Source organism: Heptranchias perlo, chromosome 38, assembly GCF_035084215.1.
Source record: "Heptranchias perlo isolate sHepPer1 chromosome 38, sHepPer1.hap1, whole genome shotgun sequence".
Lineage (NCBI taxonomy): Eukaryota > Metazoa > Chordata > Chondrichthyes > Hexanchiformes > Hexanchidae > Heptranchias > Heptranchias perlo.
In genome coordinates, this window is record NC_090362.1 from 16739877 (window position 1) to 16758526 (window position 18650).

Consider the following 18650-nt stretch of genomic DNA (forward strand, 5'->3'; position numbering starts at 1 on the left):
GGCAGGGTTGTGTGGTGTCGTGGACGCTGTTCTCCTGAAAACTGGGTAACTTGCTGCGAACGATGGTCTGTTTGAGGTTGGGTGGCTGTTTGAAGGCGAGTAGTGGAGGCGTGGGGATGGCCTTAGCGAGGTGTTCGTCGTCATCGATGACATGTTGAAGGCTGCGGAGAACATGGTGTAGTTTCTCCGCTCCAGGGAAGTACTGGACGACGAAGGGTACCCTGTTGGTTGCGTCCCGTGTTTGTCTTCTGAGGAGGTCTATGCGATTCTTCGCTGTGGCCCGTCGGAACTGTCGATCGACAAGTTGAGCGTCATATCCCGTTCTTACGAGGGCGTCTTTCAGCGTCTGTAGGTGTCCATCGCGTTCCTCCTCGTCTGAGCAGATCCTGTGTATTCGTAGGGCCTGTCCATAGGGGATGGCCTCTTTGACGTGGTTAGGGTGGAAGCTGGAAAAGTGGAGCATCGTGAGGTTGTCCGTGGGCTTGCGGTAGAGTGAGGTGCTGAGGTGCCCGTCTTTGATGGAGATTTGTGTGTCCAAGAAAGAAACCGATTCTGAGGAGTAGTCCATGGTGAGTTTGATGGTGGGATGGAACTTGTTGATGTTATCGTGTAGTCTCTTTAGTGATTCTTCGCCGTATTCCAAGTGTGGCCTTACTAATGTCTTGTACAACTTCAACAAGACATCCCAACTCCTGTATTCAATGTTCTGACCAATGAAACCAAGCATGCTGAATGCCTTCCTGGGATTCCTGGGATGAGGCGGTTATCTTATGAGGAAAGGTTGGACAAGTTGGGCCTGTATACTTGGAGTTTAGAAGAATGAGAGGTGATCTTATTGAAACATATAAGATCCTGAGGGGACTTGAAGGGGTAGATGCTGAGAGGATGTTTCCCCTTGCGGGAGAGACTAGAACTAGGGGGCCACAGTTTAAAAATAAGGGGTCACCCATTTAAGACGGAGATGAAGAGAAATTTTTTCTCTCAGAGGGTCGTGAGTCTGTGGAACTCCCTTCCCCAGAGAGCGGTGGAGGCAGGGTCATTGAATATTTTTAAGGCTGAGTTAGATAGATTCCTGATTAACAAGGGAGTCAAAGGTTATAGTAGGTAGACGGGAAAGTAGGGTTGAGGTCACAATCAGATCAGCCATGATCTTATCAAATGGCAGAGCAGGCTCGAGGGGCTGAATGGCCTACTCCTGCTCTTAATTTGTATGTCTGGATGTTGAACTGTTCCATCACCGTCAGGGCAAATGGTTTGCTACCAAAAAAGAAATCTCCTGAATGTCTTCCCTTGCTCTCGGCCGTGTGAGTTGCTGCCTGAACACTATCACTTTGCATTCAAAGCCCTGAAGGAAGTGAGCGGATCGGATTCCAAACAGATCTGATGGCAAGAAGTCATTTGGGGAATCAGATCACTTACTCTACGCATCATGTGTCCCCAGGAGGTGACTAATGGCACCATTAGCTTTGAGGTGTGTCTTGAGTTAGCTGCAGTAAGGACCTCAGATCAATGCACTTATCTAAGTTTAACATCACAGGGTTTATTGAACCACAAAACATCAGTATTATTGGGCAACGAGGTCATTAATTCCATTAGATCAAAGGAGTGTGTTTATTTATCGCTGTACAAAATATATTAGTGGTGATTTCATGTAGCTCTGCTGCAAGTCCAGGACTTTGCTAGACACCAGGATTGGGCCAGAGGTAGGGCTACGACATCTTAGGGCCAAATCTGCAATCTGGGCCCCTGTCCAGCAATGATCGATGGCCGCCTCACTTCCCAAAGTTACTCCCGTTGTCTTTTCTCAAACAACTTTCTTACCACTAAAAATATGCGGAATTAAAATTAGCCTCTGTGTCCTCCAGTTGGGGGGGGTGGTTAGATAAGCCAGGGTTCCCATTCCTGATCAGTATCCAGTGACCCCTGCTGAAAGAAATACAACACATGGAAGAGGAAACAGGAACAGATTCATGTTCCTCGTCAGACAAGAGACATCGTTGGATTAAAAAGCACAACTGGGCATGCTGGAAATCCAAAATAGAAACAGGAAACACTGCGAGCGCAGAACAGGTCAGTCAGTCAGCACCACGGAGAAAGTGAGATGGGTTAACGATCCAGATCGAAGGGACCCTTTAACGGGACTTAGTGTCAGTTGTTGTTAAACAGTAAACCTGAACATGCAGAATGTAACTCAGAAAGTGACGCACACACACACACACACACACACACAGATGGCTTTGAATCCTTTATTGAGAAAGCGTTTTATCGACAGTTTGTAGAGGGGTCCAGATCACAGGGAGAACTTAACCAATAATTACATAGAATCTACAGCACAGAAACAGGCCATTCAGCCCAACTGGTCAAAGCCGGTGATTATATTCCACACGAGCCTCCTCCCACTCAGTTTAAAAAACAAAGGTTTCTCAGTGGTCTACGTAAACCACCACAGACGTTGCAGCTAGTTAGTGGCACAGTACAGAGATGAAACTATAGGGGCCGATATCCTGAGCCTGTGCTGCTGCCCGATGTCCCACCCAGGTGGGGGAGGCTCTCTGTCAGCAGCACAAACTCGCAAGATGCCCAGTTATCGATTCTAGAGATTGGGAGAGAGTAATATAGGGCAGAAATGATAAGACACGTATATCAAAAGGGTTTCCTTTAAATTCACGAGTATGTGAAGTTTTTTTTCCACTGAACGGTTGCACAAGTGTTAAATGATATTAATGGGGTAAAATTACACTGTGCGTAACTCATAACAACTGTGATAATCCTCTACACTGTCTAACTTTTATTTTTGAGGAAAGGAAAGAACGTGCATTTATATAGCGCCTTTCATAGAATCATAGAATGGTTACAGCACAGAAGGAGGCCGTTCAGCCCATCGAGCCCATGCTGGCTCTTTGCAAGAGCAATCCAGTTTATCCCATTCTCTCTTTCCCCATAGCCTTCCAATTTTTTTCCCCTCAAGTATTTATCCAATTCCTTTTTGAAAGCCACGATTGAATCTGCTTCCACCACCCTTTCAGGCAGCGCATTCCAGATCATAACCACTCGCTGTGTAAAAAAGATTTTCCTCATGTCGCCTTTGGTTCTTTTGCCAATCACCCTAAATCCGTGTCCTCTGGTTCTCGACCCTTCCACCAATGGGAACAGTTTCTCTTTATTTACTTTATCTAAACCCTTCGTGATTTTGAACACTTCTATCAAATCTCCTCTCAACCTTCTCTGCTTTAGTCCAAGTCATTAATATATATCAAGAAAAGCAGTGGTCCTAGTACCGACCCCTGGGGAACACCACTGTGTACCTCCCTCCAGTCCAAAAAACAACCGTTCACCACTACTCTGTTTCCTGTCACTTAGCCAATTTCGTATCCATGCTGCCACTGCCCCCTTTATAATGGGCTTCAATTTTGCTGACAAGTCTATTATGTGGCACTTTATCAAACGACTTTTGAAAGTCCATATACACCACATCAACCACATTGCCCTCATCAAGCCTCTGTTAACTCATTAAAACTCAATCAAGTTAGTTAAACTTAAATTGCCTTTAACAAATCAGTGCTGGCTTTCCTTTATTAATCCATATTTGTCCGAGTGACTATTAATTTTGTCCTGAATTATCGTTTCTAAAAGCTTCCCCACACCGAGGTTAAACTGACTGGCCTGTAGTTGCCAGGTTTATCCTTACACACTTTTTTGAACATATTTCACAAACTCACAACATCCCAAATCACTTTACAGCCAATGAAGTACTTTTGAAGTGTAGTCATCTTTGTAATGTTGGGAACCATGACAGCCAATTTACCCACAGCAAGGCCCCACAAACAGCAATGTGTTTTTTTAAATTATTATTAGTGTTGTTGGTTGAGGGATAAATATTGGCCAGGACTCCAATATTTTAAAGGTGTTAACTCCTTCATTAAAATAGCAGAGAGAGAATTTCATACAAATGCCTTTGTTATTAATAACGCCAGGCCTGATTTCAGTCCTCAAGAGGTTCTGAGCAAATGATGTGCCAAGCTTTGCTGGGGTGCATTGCTAGCAAGGAGGCTCGTTGGAAAGGAGGGCGATCGGAAACAGTGGGCCTGATTCATGGCGCTCCAGAATGGCCTTGCAATTTACCCTACAAGAAGGAACAGTCCTTAAAAAATGAAATCAGAAATTTCAGGGAGTGTTTGAACCCCTGAATGATCCCTCTTCCCCCCCCCCCCCCCAGACGCTCCTGGTCCCTGGGTTAGGGTTGGGGGTGGAAAATTGCTCAGGGATCTTGCGCCTGATCGCTGTCCAGTGACCTCTGCTCTAAAGCGCCTGTCTGTGGATGCAGACGGGGGCAGGATTAGGATCAACTGATTTGCCTCCCTCCCTATTCACCAGGTAAACCACCTACCAACCACTCCCTGTCTTTACACAGTGGCTACGTGTAAAGTACCAGAGGGTTTCTGGCACCAGGGGAACCCCAAGCCCCAGTGAGGGTCCACGCCTTTGGGAGAGGAGGCAAGGGGGGGAAACAAGGTGGAAAAACTTGGGAAATACATTTCAGGTTTGTGGCCAGATGGCACGATAGAGCCGCAATAAATCCTGGGGAAAATGGGTAGTTTTACAAAACGTCTGCTGCTAATTGTCATTTCTAAATTGTACAAACAGAAACAGTGGTGAAGTTAAGATTCAACATGCTTAATGTGTCCCTTTAACTTTTTCATGCATTTTGCACTGTTCTACAGTTGTTTTATGCTTAACATAAATGAAAGTCAGTTCCACTTGAGGCTAATCTACTAAGGTTAATCAACAAACATCACCGATATGCAGATGTGATGTGTTAGAGATGTTAGATGTTATTATTTTATACTTTGTGCATTAATACATTTGTTTGGCATCATAAAAATGTTTTAAGAGTTTTGATAAAATAAGAAACAAACGAGAATGCTGGAATCGCACAGCTGAAATGTCAGAATCTGAAAGATGAAAGACAGGTTAACATTCAGAGTGTGGATCCTTCATCAGAGCTCTGGTTTTCTCTGTTGAGTGAGGATGGTGTCAGGTTTGGCTATGATAACCTCTCCTTCCCCCGAGATAACAAAGTCTAACAGCGCTCACTATCGAGGTTCGCACATCAAGAACGGGGTGAGGTGCCAGAGGACGGCTGGCTCAATAAAGCCACGTCCCAACAATTTTGGAGACAGGACCAGAGACTGCTGGAACCTGCTGCTGTGGTGATGTAAACAAACCATATCTTCATCTCCCCTGCATCATTGTCTGTTGGTGGCAAGGTGCTGATAGTTAGATAATATCAAAACAAAAAAAGAGTCAGCAGTACTGATGGAGCCCGTTAGGAGCATTTCTTGACTGAACAGTACGAGTAGCAGATAAGGACAGATTAATATAGCAGTCAAAAAAACCCCCAAGAATGTAAATAAAACCACAGGACTTTCAGTCCTTCAATCAGATGGTTCATCTCTAGTGACAAACATTTTTCCCTCAATAATTTTCTACGAAGCCTCACTCCACTAAGACTTTGAATCCTGCTCCTATATCTGGGGAGGCTTTTCTCTCTTCCATTCCTGGACTGGATGCAAGAAAAAGTTTGTTGTATGATATGTGACCCTACCCCGACCTCTAGATATCAATCGCAAAAGTCTCTCCATCACAATCTTTTTCAACATTCTCTTTTTTTTATTGGTAACACTATAGTCATTGTTCCTCTTAAGCTTCAAATATACCATCCTACACTTTCTTTTCTCTCACTACAACCTTTCTGCTTCAAAATCGAAACTCCATCTCCCACGCCAACATTCTCAGGACCTCAAAACAGTGGAACTCAGTATCTCCATCAATCTTCCCTTCCTCCTACAATCTACACGTTTTTACGATTTCTACATGATGGTCCTTGTTCCTTCATTTAGATTTCTTATTATTAATAGCCCTTTATTTCCCACTAAAGCAAGCAGGTCCATGATAGGAGAATCTTCGCTGCTGATTGTACCATACAATCAGGATGGAGTTATTCATTTTAACAAAAGCGGAAATTAGACTAAGTGGATAGGTACCCATTTCTCTCGAGGGCATGTCTGACATTTTGCATATCCTTTCTCACATCAAGGATCAGTTCCCAGAGATGTAAAGGCTGTTCCCCAGCAGTGACTGGATGACCCTTGTCTTTTAGGGATTGGATACCCAAGTATAACATTCCACTGGTTTCAAGCTAGGAAGAAATAGACTGGAGCTCAGCTCACCTGCGCTTGGTTCCTGGCTAATCTTTAAAGCAGCGTTGGTGTTAAGCCTGGGTGATGGCTGCAGTTTCAGATCCCCACAGGCAAAATAAATGATAGGAGTGGAGCTGGGAAAAAAAGTTTACATTGAACAAATGTGTTAGAAATCTGAAGAACTTTATAAAGCACCTTTCAATAAGAGTCATGTATAATTATTGATACCTTTATGTTTGACTGCATCACTGTTGTACGAACATACGAAGTTGATGGACAGGAAAAGACCAACTGGTCCATCAAGCCTGCCCCACACATGATGGCCAGAACATCGTGACTAAACACTTCCTCCCCTCCCAACATCTCCTGGGAGAGGCAAAAGAGAAAAAACCCAGAGCCAATAAGAGAAAAAATTCCTCTCCGACCCCCCCCCACTCCGTGATGCTTATATTTAGCATTGTGATCAGCCTTCTATCCCATTCCCAATTTACAGGAGCCAATTATTAGATTCAAAGTGTGAAGCAGTGAAAAGCTGAAGACAATTATTGCCCCAAACTCATCCTATGTCTTTTGCACACATTGTAAATATTCGGAAATCATATGACTAATTGTACCAATGCAACATCATAATCCTGGTACGGTAGTGTGGTGGTTATGTTACTGGACTAATAATCCAGAGTCACCGGTGAATAATCCAGAGAACGTGAGTTCAAATCCCACCATGGCAGTTTGAACATTTGAATTCAATTTTTAAAAAAAAAAATGGAAATAAAAAGCTGGAATCAGTAAAAACGCAACAGGTTCACTAATGTCCTTCAGGGAAGGAAACCTGCCGTCCTTACCCAGTCTGGCTTGTTTGTGACTCCAGTCCCACACCAACATGGTTGACTCTTAACTGCCCTCTGAAGTGGCCAAGCAAACCATTCAGTTACACAAGGGACGGACAATAAATGCAGTCCTTGTCAGTGATGCCCACATCATAAGAATCATTAATATATAAATGTATTGATTGGTTGCCTAATTTGGAAACATTGCACCTTCTGCATTATCTAATTGGAGTATCAATATCAGGCAGTTGGATTTATAGCGAGATCTCACATTGGCCTTTATAAAAATGGGTGGAGGGGGAGGGTAGTGAGGAGAATCCAATGTCATTGTTATTTCCATTCATTAGTGTACAGAAGAAAACAACGAAGTAACTTGCAAATTAGGTAAAGTTAGCTGCGTGCCCATTATTCTCACAGTAACCCTTTCTGGCATTGAAATACACGGGGGCAAAAGGAGGGGAGAAACATCTGTTCCCCAGGCTCATATTCGGATACCTGCACCTATACCAAACTCGGTCTCACGGACAAATATCTCGGGAGCAAAGAAAACCAGAGCCCAGGTAGGAGTAGGCAAGATGTGTAAAATGTACAGCCAAGATTTTGCAAACTGCAGTTGATTTGTGTCTAACCAATTATTGCATTCTTTCACTGGGACTTTTTTTTTTTCCCCGGGTCGTTATCCCCAATTAGCATCTTTCTTTTACGTTGCAGTGAATATTGTGAAAATCAGTCCCTTTTTTTTCACATGACACAACACTTTTCTGCCGTTTGTTTCAAGTCTTCGAGGGTTGCTTGCGCCTTGTCCTTCAAAGTGTCGAGATCAAGATTCTGGATGTTGGCCAGCTGTCCGATCATCGAGTCCTTCTCCACTTCCTCTTCGTTGTCCTCTTCAATCATTTTGGCCAACTCTTTGGGCAGCTCCACATCGCCACCAGCCAGTTGGATCTGGTTCTCGTCCATTTCACTCTGGCAAGAAGAATTAATTGAATGTTCACAGCGTATTGAAGCCTGACTCACTGAATTTCATTTCATGGCCGTCACAGATTTAGTGAATTGACTGATTTAATGCAGCAAAGTCCTTATGTACAAACATACATGATGATGACATATAAACAGCTGTAAGGCAAGCAAGAAGCTAATTGTCTTGGTTATTAATAGAACAAATAAGAAAACGCTTGCCTTGACAGGGGATTGAATGCAGTAAATTACTATCTACGACAGCCCTGTTTGACAGTCAAGGTCAAATTACAAGGTTGAAATCGTTTCTGCTCCAGGTGTGGGACTACCTTTTAATTAGTCTCTCAATCGCAGGAGCCTGCGTCCACCCTCATATCATTACATCAAACCAGCTAGCTGCAGAACTCGCGTAAATCTCGTTCCATTGTCCCATCAGCTCCTTCAATAGTCTCAAAACATTTTTAATAGGGGAATGTTTATTCTCTATTTATTGATACAACTATGGTCATCGTTCTCCTGAATGCTGGTCCATTGTTCCTTCTGAGCTCCACTTATGTTGTCCTACACACTCTTCCTCCCCCCTGCATCCTTGAAATCAAAACTCATTGCACCGTCTCCTATACTAATACATTCTTATATTACAACAGTGACTACACTTCAAAAGTACTTAATTGGCTGTAAAACGCTTTGGGACGTCCTGAGGCTGTGAAAGGCTATAGAAATGCAAGTCTTTCTTTCTTTCCCCTCCCTAAAATCGCTAAACTATAAAACTCCTTACTGAACACAATCTTCCCTCCCTCCGCCAATCCATATGCTTTTGAAACCTAAACTTGGTGTCAACTTACTTCTTGATTTCAACCACGGTGAGTCCTCTCTGTACCTGGATTTCACAATGAAAAGAAACATTGTGCGATTGTGATTTTCTCACCTGTTCGCTCCAGTTATCTCTTCTCAAAACTTTACTGAAGGCAGTTCCTTTCATTACACAGAAGGGCTCTCACTTATCTGCTGAGAAAGAGGCCTCGATTGTAACTCGGGATGGGATCGGACTGTGCGGGGGTGCGGAGTGTGCGACAAACTTGCCTGTCGAGGCCTTGAGAGATTTTGACTCCCGAGCCTCATTTCCATATGCAGGCTCCAATGCCCGCTGGAGCCTGGCAGGAATCATTGCCCGGCCCGGGGTGGGGGAGCAGAAATTCGAGCGGCAGGAGGCCACTGCCAGGGACTCATGAGAACGGTCCCCGACAGTCAGGTAAGAAGAGAGGAGGGGGGGAGGCAGAAGCTCAGGGCAAGGGAGGCTCAAGGTTTCCTTGTGGGGCCCTGAGGAAACTCCAATAAATGTTTTAAAACTTAGCTTACTGGACCTCATCCTGGCAGGAAAGACACCACTGCTCCCCCGCTCAGGCCTCAGGTTAAAATAGCAGATCAGGCCCAGATGACGCCATCGGAGCCTCTTCTGCATATTTTATAAAGGACCCCGCCAGTTTGCAGTTGGTCAGATCGGGATGGGAAAGGAATGGGTAAACCCCCCTAGCTCCATTTTAACTGGCGGCCCCCGACTGGTTTCTGCCAGGCAGGGGGAGTTAAAATCGAGGCCAGACTTCTAACTGAACCAGAAGTGTCCGTACACATGAGTTCAGGATCCTGTGATTTCAATTACATTGAAAAGGATTTATGATTTGAATCAGGTCCTTAGCATTCGGTGAGCTGAGGGAATATTGGGGTTTTGCTACAGGTAAAACCACAAGCCCAGATAAGCTTACAAAACAGTCAGCGGGGGAAAAGAGTCATGGTTGTTTGAATATCAAGCTAATATAAAGGATATGTCCAGAGAGACGAGAAGCTCATATAACATAATAAGCAATAAAGGACTCATAATTTTCTAATTAACTGTAATGGGGTCTATTAAAAGTACTGCCTAACCTAAACTGACAAACTCAACTCAAATGTTTGAGAGCTTCCAATAAATCCACTGAAGACATCCTTCATTCCTCTATCCACTGCTCATACAGGATCCTTTGTTTATTCCCAGGACATGGTTTTATATCTAAAGAGAATGACATGTTCTCATTACTAGAACTAATTGTTTTGAAAATTCATTTGATGAGGATGTTCAATTACAAACATCCTGAGCTCACAACGAGCACTGGACCAGATTAAAACTACAGATGAGGAGGGTGGTTCGGAGGTGGAGGTGGAGGTGATCGGGGAAGAGGGGGGTAGGCCGGGGGCAAGGCCATTCAGCCCATCTTATCTCACCCACCTCTTAAATAGCTCCAGGATTTTCACTTCCACTGCCCTCCCCAGAGGTCCATCCCAAGTGGTGATCATTGTGTGAATTGAAGAATTCCCTGACATTGAGCCTAAATTTGCCTTTCACCAGCGTGAATCTGTCTCCCTTGTCCTACTCTCACAATTGACTTTGAAATAATGTACTGGATTTAGCTGTTGTATTCTATTCACTATCTTACAACTTCTCTAAGATTTCCCCTCAGTCACCTTGGGTGGACTAATTCAAACTCACACCAGCTGTGGCTGCACTGGGATTAAACCACAGAACATTTAAGTGCCTTGTTAAACCTGTCCTTTTACCACTTCATTCAATTAAAAGGCCGCAATTTGCTTCCCACTCCTAATTCTGACCCTAACTCAATTGTGACTTCATTGCTCATGAGTTTTCAGGTCAGGTTGATTATAGGATCTAAATCATATTATAACGAATATCACAATGTATTCTTTGTTTCTGACACACCATGCTCTAAAAATCAAAGGAAGAGAGAGAAATATCGGGCCTTTCATGACCTCAGGACATCCCAATGAGGTACTTTGTAAGATCAGTCACTGTTGTAATGTAAGAAACGTAGCAGCCAGTTTGTGCACAGCAAGGTCCCACACAATACAATGAACAGATAATCTTTTTTTTGGTAATGTTCGTTGAGGAAGAAATATTGGAAAGGACACATGCTGGAAAAATTAATTCCACACTTCTGAGTGCAGGTGACTTTAATTTAGTGCAATGACACAATAATTACATTGGTGTCATAACAGCCTCCTGGTGACATCATAAAATGACTCAATAGTCTTCTGTGTCACCTGTTTCAACACATTCACACTGTGATATATACTGTCCCCCCCTCACAGTGCGATATTACTTACGAGTTATGATGATCTGGAATGCACTCCCTGAAAGGGTGCTGGAAGCAGATTCAATAATAACTTTCAAAAGGGAATTGGATAGGGGGAAAATTTGCAGGGCTACGGGGAAAGAGCAGGGGAGTGGGACTAATTGGATAGCTCTTTCAAAGGGCCAATGGGCCAAATTTGGTGCTGTATGGTTCTATGAAGATGTTAATGCTTTCATATGAAATTTCTTTGTCTGCTATTTTAATAAAGATGTTAATCTGTTTATTTTAAATGAGTTAATTCTTTATTAAAATAGTGGACTGAAGGATCTCATATAAATGCATTAATGTGTTTGTTACTTCTTCAACTGACCAGACTCATCTCACCATGTGTTACTCAAACAATCTTTCCCAGGTCTTGCTTCTCTTTAATGGTGTAATTATACCTTCTGATTTATGTGAAGATAGAATTTACATTAGTTATCAGGTGTAGACTATTTCCAAATTAACCTAATTTTTTTTCTTATAGTTGATCCAATTAACATAGTCTTCTTATTATACCCTCCCTGGGCACAAAGTGAGCAACTGAGTTTCCTGAGTTCTGGGGTCATTCTATTCATTAGTAATGAGTACAATTTGGTCACTATGCAAAAAGATCAATGCAGATACATTGGGGAGGGTGTAGAGAAGAGCAATAAGAATGATCCCAACTGTAAAGGGGATGGGTTATGAGGAAAGATTAGATAAGCTCAAGCATTGCGGTCTAGAAAGAAGGTTAAGGAAGGACTTCTTCAAAGTATCAAACAATGAACTAAGAATAATACTTCAAGGTAATTCAGGCCAGGAGGACAAGGGGACTCCAGTTTCATTGAGTGAAAAGGTCTTTTAAGATGGATCTTAGAAAAAAATCCTCAAAGGGGTGGTAAACATTTGGAGTAATCTACCAGGTAAGATAGTGGAATCAAGGACAATATATAGTTGAATGGTAGGCTTGGTGAGTTGGGATATTGGAGGGATGAGCTTGATGGGCTGAATGACCTTTACTGATCCTCACCTTTTCTCTCCTTGTGTAGCAGTCTATTGCTCAATAAACCAAACGCAAGAGTAATTACATCCTCCAGTTTATAAATATAGGATTTATGGCATTATGTAGTTAACATCTATATTAAAATTTTGCACAGATGAATTTAGTATGAGGGCATTAAGCACCAGTCAGAAAATATAGCCCATGGTGGTTTTAGATAATAATAGAACAGCAACGACAGCCTCGACACGTCATTACTTTAATATACTCCAGAAAAGTTGAACAAAATTATTTTACTAACATTAGTGTCAGTGCAAAAAATTAATAGCCTACCTTTGGGAGTTTGTACTTGTCCCTTAGATGTGTTCTCAATGTTGCTCTTTCTGCCTTTTTTTGAGTAAAATTGGCATCACGTTCCATCCTGTAATGAAATATGCATTTAGAGCCACTAGATACCTACAGTTAGCAGATCTGACAGTTTAAAGAAGGTATCAGGAGGATCTGGTGGGGTGCTGCTCTGCTGTACCAAGTCATACTGTGCCCTAGGGTAGAACGCAGATTTACGTCTGTGCGGTAAGTTTCTGATACGAGCCCTACTGTCAGGAGACCAGGACTTTCCCCATAGGAAGAGCAAGCGAGAAAATGGGGAATGGGAAGTGAAACGGACACATGAAAATTCCTCCGAGTGCTATTTGTAGAGCGCTCGCTGGATCGCTTCTGTAAAGTTCCTGTGTGCACTATTTGAACAAAGTTGTTAACCAATTTAGAATAAATGTGCTGATGACTTTGTTACAGATACAAAATAATATGACAAAAAAAAGAGAAAAAACATTTTTTATTTATAGCTGATTATGTCGTAGGCTCCAAACCAGCTGGTAGAATGGGCTTATACTTTCAAAGGTGATGTTTCATTCCCTATCCATTATTAGTAAGTTAAATTCCAAACAAACAATAAAAGTCATCTATTAATAACCTTTATGTGCGTACTAAATAACCATATTTAAATGTTACTATTTTCCAAAATTTCCCTTCCTTTATGTCTCTGCCATACACTGTACCTCAGCTACGACATCAAAGGAGCAACTTGTACTTACTTAACCCTTTGCCTCCTTATGGAACGGGCTTGCTGGGTGTATTAATGTGACCTAGGATGATTTTGTGTGCCTGTGTGTGTGTTTTGGGGATGGGAGGGGGGGTGGTTAGATGACAGCCTTGAAATCAGTCCTAGGCAACTTTGCTTACTGTATATTTTATAAGGTGGCATTTCAGTTTTGCGTTGGGATTTTCCATCAGTGCCAGCACCAGTCAGTGCATGGCATGCGACTGGCAGAACAGAACATTCACATTTAAACATTAAGGAGCGTCTCAAGATAAACTTAGTGATGATATCACAAATGAAAGTCAACATCTGGGAAATGTCAGCTGCTTTTATATATAGACATCAACAACAAATAGGTCATGGCCAGCAGTAATGTGATAAATCTCTCCTCTAGCAATGCAGGACATGTCAAGTCAAGGTCAACTACAGGGATCGCATCTTCCTGATGGCTAATACAGATTCTTTAAATATGAAATATTTTAATTCTAGTCAGTAGGAACTTTAAATAAAAATCTCTCAAATTTGTTTTTTTTATTAAATGCAATATTTTCCCAAATAATTGGTGAGTTCATTAAATTATGTAACTTTTATAGTTGGACAAAAATAGCTTTTCAAAATTTGTGAAAAATTACAATCATCAAATGTTTATGAAAAATGAACTAATTATAAAAAGTCTTTTTTACAGAAAAAACTGTGAGGGATTTTCATTCATGTTCATCAAACTTCCCTTCCAGTTGATAATAGTTCATAAAAAGAAAGCAACACATTATGTTGACCACCTTCTTTGCAGCAATCACAGAGATGTCTTTTTTTTGTCTATCTCCAGACTCAGAGGTTGATGTGCTGTTTTCTTTATTTGGCAATTGGTCTCCCATTTTTTAAATTTAGACTCATCTAGATCTTTTTCCTGCTTACATTTTTCAAAACTGAATGTGAAAGATGCTTTAGTTAGCTGACCATCAATGCTTCCAGTGCCATTGCGATTGTCCACTATCAAATATGGTGACAGACATGTTAAGGGGGGGAGGGGGGACATGTTTTCGGGGTACCCACTATTGCCATAGAAATTGGGTCTGATTACGAAGGGCAGGCACAGTTGTGTACTCACTTGAAATGGCAGGGAGCTAGCAGGGTTCTAAAACAACAAGGCCTTTTCACTGTAGTTTTGCAGTGGGTATAATTGGGAAACTGTAAAGATAATGACTTGATCTTAACACAATAGCTCTTTTAAAGAATTATTAATTATAGGTCAACGAGAAAGTCCAACACATCTCACATTCCTGTATAAATCGATGCCAGAATTCTGACATTATACCTACAGGCTTCTAGTTAGGTAGATGGTGTACTGCATGACATTTCAAAACCCACACAGGGCCATTTGGTCAACATTTAGGAAGTATTATGCCCCACTCAGGACAGCTTGAAATGAGTAATATAAACCTGGAATCTGCACAGAGTTCCATGCAGCTCACTGCCAAAATAAATGTTGGCATCTCTCCCAGCTATCATATCCCCCACTGCACCTCTTACAACCTTAACCCTTGTGACTCCATTATAAGTGTGATTATGAAGGGCAGGAACAGTAATGCACAGCTAGAACATTAACTTTTCAATATATTTCCAGGCTTTAAAGATAGATTTTTCAATATATCCTTTTGGAATAAGTCAGGTCAGTGAGCAGCATTTTTTTTTGTATAAAACATTTTACATAAAAATTGTATCCTACCTTCCACATTGCATCATAATCAGCCAGTATGACCGAATGTATAATTTCCCAGTGCAAGTAGATTCTGGAGGCTAAAATGAAAACCTAACATTCATTTCTACTTAATTTTCTATTTTTCAGATTTAAATACACACTTGTGGTGTTACTTGATGGGAAGTGAAGAGGCTCAGGTTTTTTTGTGGAAGATCTCTTAGCTTTGTCGCTGTTGAGTTATTCCAAGTTTCTACTCAAGGCTAAATCCAACCTACCTCCTTAGATATATTTATTATATCTATAATAATATTTATAATAATATAAAAGTGTAACACCAATGTTAAAGTAGGTTTTTTTTCTTCATGCTAATATTTTGGAATAACCTTTTCTTTTCTAACATGCAGTAATCTTATTGTCTGTGGCTTTGTTATTTCAGTTCAATCTGTAGCATTGATATTTACTGACTAGTTACTGTATTGTGTTCTCAGCAGCACTTGGCTAGCCTGATCAATATTGATGAAGTCTGCTAATTAAGCATGCTTAGTGTGATCAATATTGATCATCTATTGGTTCAGCATGGTTACTCTGATCAATATTGATTATCTATTGGTTCAGCATGGTTACTGTGATCAAATCTATTGGTTCAGCATTGTTAGACGGTTCAGCATTGATCACATCTGTGGATCAGTGCAGTTACTTGCTAGAACATTCTAATGAACTTAGGAAAGTCGAAAACTCAACCACTTTGAAATTAAGTTGTGCAATAACAGGTACACATGTTTAGAATGTTCATCTCACCAGTTTAGCAGAGGGGTTAACCCATTTATTTAATAATGGCGAAGAGAGGAATTTCAGAGGAACTTATTAATCATTGGTACCCACAATCCCAAGGGGGTGATTCCGAGGCCAATATTTTAATCAGTGTATTAGCAAACATTAAACATTAAATATTTGAACATTCCAAACGTAAGTATTGACATTGGTAAGGTTTTTTAAATCTCAAAAATATGTGATAAGCCTAAAACAGAGAGGGCACATTGTATGAAGGAGACAATGTTGCTTGCTTTGTGCATTTAAAACATAACTTCAAAACCCCCAGAAAAAATATATGGCTTCTTTAAAATGGCCTGTTCATGGATTGGAATGAACAATTCACAGTAAGTGACCTAAGTGACTCGTTTGTGGCTCTTTTGACTGCCTCCCTGTGATTTCTCTTTTTAAGTAACAGTGTCAGTTTAGTGACATTAGCGAGGTGATTTTTCATGTCAGATGGTCCCTGGTGAATGGCACATACTTAGAATCGATATCTTATCGCATCAAACCTACAGAGAATTTATTCACAAATGCACTGGGATGTCAAATAAAATCACAGAGAACTGCAGTGACCCGGGTTCATACATATTCAACTTACATATTTAAACGCGGTCTGCTGGAAATGTATCAGATAAACCTAACTTGGCTGTGAGCATTGTCTGAGAATATTGAATAATTCCAACTTATTAAAAATGTGAGAGTTGACCTCTTCACCAACACCAAAACATGTTCCATCAATAATCTGTTCCTTCACAGTGGTCTATGAGCGATACCTCTTTCTCTACCGGAGATATAACATTCATTATTTTAATGAAGGAACAGCTTTAAAAAAAACGTTCAACCACCAGTTAAGCACAGAACACGCGATAAACCACAGTCCAAAGGCGACTAATGGACAGGAAGTTAACTTCTATTGTGCTCTGCTGGATATTTCAACAGCCGTTATCCTGAACACTGGGAAACAGGGTGAAAATTAAGTTTGGATGGGATGATTTGATTAACGAGATGGGATCATAAACTCTCAGAGAAATGTAATTAAAAGATAAAACAGCATCGCAGTCGTAATATACAGAAGACAGAATAACATTTACGGTCTATCCTTCCGATAACGATTCTCTGTCTCTCAGAAAGTTACGAGGCTAAGTCTAAAAGCAACTTTTAAGCATTACAAAATATTTTAAAGGAGCAGTTGTATTATCTTGATTGGGAACTCGGTGAGAAATATTTAAACATCACAAGATTCGGAACCTTCTGTTTGATATCTCAAACCCTCCAGTGTCCAATGATATTGATCATTTGGCAAACCGCTGTTTTTTTCCAAGATCTTAAATTGTTGAATGTTTGTTATGGACGAAAAAAATATTGACAGAGCAACCCAATAATTACAATGTTCATTTATTTTTTTAAAGAAACTTCTTGAACAGGATTACAAATTATAGAATTCTAAAAAGTAATCAATCTATTGATTTTAGAAAAATTGCGACCCTTGAGAAAGGGCGTCCTCGGTGTCTAAATTAACAGGTTCCGAACTGAGTTTAAGGGAAACTAAATTCATGAGAAAGTAACTGTGAAGACGGATTATGACTTCACATTCCTACTGCTAAACCAGACATTTGTCGGTGTAGAATTTCCTTTCTGTGTGAATGTAGCCAGTGGATTATAGTTTGGGAGCACTTTCGCTATCTTGGCTGCAGTCCATAGATAAAATTCACTTACTTTTCCTCCACCAGCTGCCGCTGATATTCCTCAAACTCCTCTCTCGTCATCCCTTGGGCTGCGGCATTCGACTTCTCTCCCTCTCCCTTTTCCTCGCCTCCAAGACCCCCGGTTAGATTCTTCAACTGGCCCCCTACCATCGTCTTGACCATGAAAGCCATGACGCCGATTTAAGCAGCTCGCTTGCCGGTTTTCAGGGGACGATCGGTGAACAGCACCCTTGCTCTGCGTGAGTCGGTGGAAATTTCAGCACCACGTTCTGTGGACAGCTCTCTCCCTCTCTCCCTCCCTCCCCACTGAATGGACAGATTGCAGATTGGTGGACAGCCCACTGCCTCACTCCGCCCCAGCACACAGTCTGCTCTCATCCTGGTTATAAAACTGGATTAAGTTTGTTGGCGGTTTGGACACGGCACGCAGCTGCCGAGATGAAATAGCAATGGATCAGCTCTCCATATTGATAGTTAGAAGGAACCAGCAGGATGCATCAGTCTGATCAACGCTACAGAACCATTTCCAATCTTTGCCAACATTTTACTTACAAAAATAGACAAAACTTGGTTTCTTGATCACTTTTGAGCAAATAAACATAATGTATGAATTTATACTGGTTTTGTTTGCCTGTCTCACTATTAAATATTCTCAGTTTTAACATGATGGGTATTTACTAATCTCTCATACGTTCACACACTATAGACAATATATAGAGCATGTCAACAATCTATTGTACATGAAATTCTTGTAATCTTGCGTAGTCATGAATTTAACTCAACAGTGATGTTTTGAATCAATATCACAACTAATGTTGCTGTCTGTATTATAAAAACAATGAAAGGGAGTAATGCCAAAAAAAAAGTGGAGGTTTAATGGGGAATTGCCTCTTCACTGTTGTAGGTGGTGGCACCCTGTGAATCTCTACAGGAAGGATCCCAGCTCACCAGTGGTGAAGATGCACTCAATGGAAGTGCAGGATGGGGTCAGAGCTACAACATTGTCATCCCGGTCCTCTGACCTGAACTCCTTATGACTGGCAATGCAGAATCACCTCTCTCATACATAACACTCCAATGTGTATGCTCAACGTCTTCTTGGGGCCTCTCTGTGAAGGGCCAAAGTCCACAGTAGATGACATCATCAAGGTTAAAATAGGACTCAGAACAAGGATAAATCAGGGAGCGATTAGGTGACACTGA

The 18650-nt window shown here is 41.4% G+C and overlaps 1 protein-coding gene across 1 annotated transcript; it reads right to left on the minus strand.

Annotated features, from left to right (window-relative positions):
- Nucleotides 1-7768: 7768 nt before the first annotated feature.
- Nucleotides 7769-17618, minus strand: LOC137304645 (complexin-3-like). Its single transcript, XM_067973289.1, has 3 exons — nt 17458-17618; nt 12464-12551; nt 7769-7993 (listed from the first exon to the last, which is right to left on the minus strand). The coding sequence occupies exons 1-3, from the start codon at nt 17616-17618 to the stop codon at nt 7769-7771; spliced, it is 474 nt and encodes a 157-aa protein (XP_067829390.1).
- Nucleotides 17619-18650: the final 1032 nt, after the last annotated feature.

Excerpts from the sequence above, each read along its gene's own strand:
- LOC137304645 (XM_067973289.1), bottom strand. The coding sequence starts at position 17,618 with ATGGCTTTCATGGTCAAGACGATGGTAGGGGGCCAGTTGAAGAATCTA. Across the intron at positions 12,552-17,457 it reads CGGCAGCTGGTGGAGGAAAA|GATGGAACGTGATGCCAATT; the intron begins GTAAGTGAATTT and ends ATTTCATTACAG. Across the intron at positions 7,994-12,463 it reads ACAAGTACAAACTCCCAAAG|AGTGAAATGGACGAGAACCA; the intron begins GTAGGCTATTAA and ends TCTTCTTGCCAG.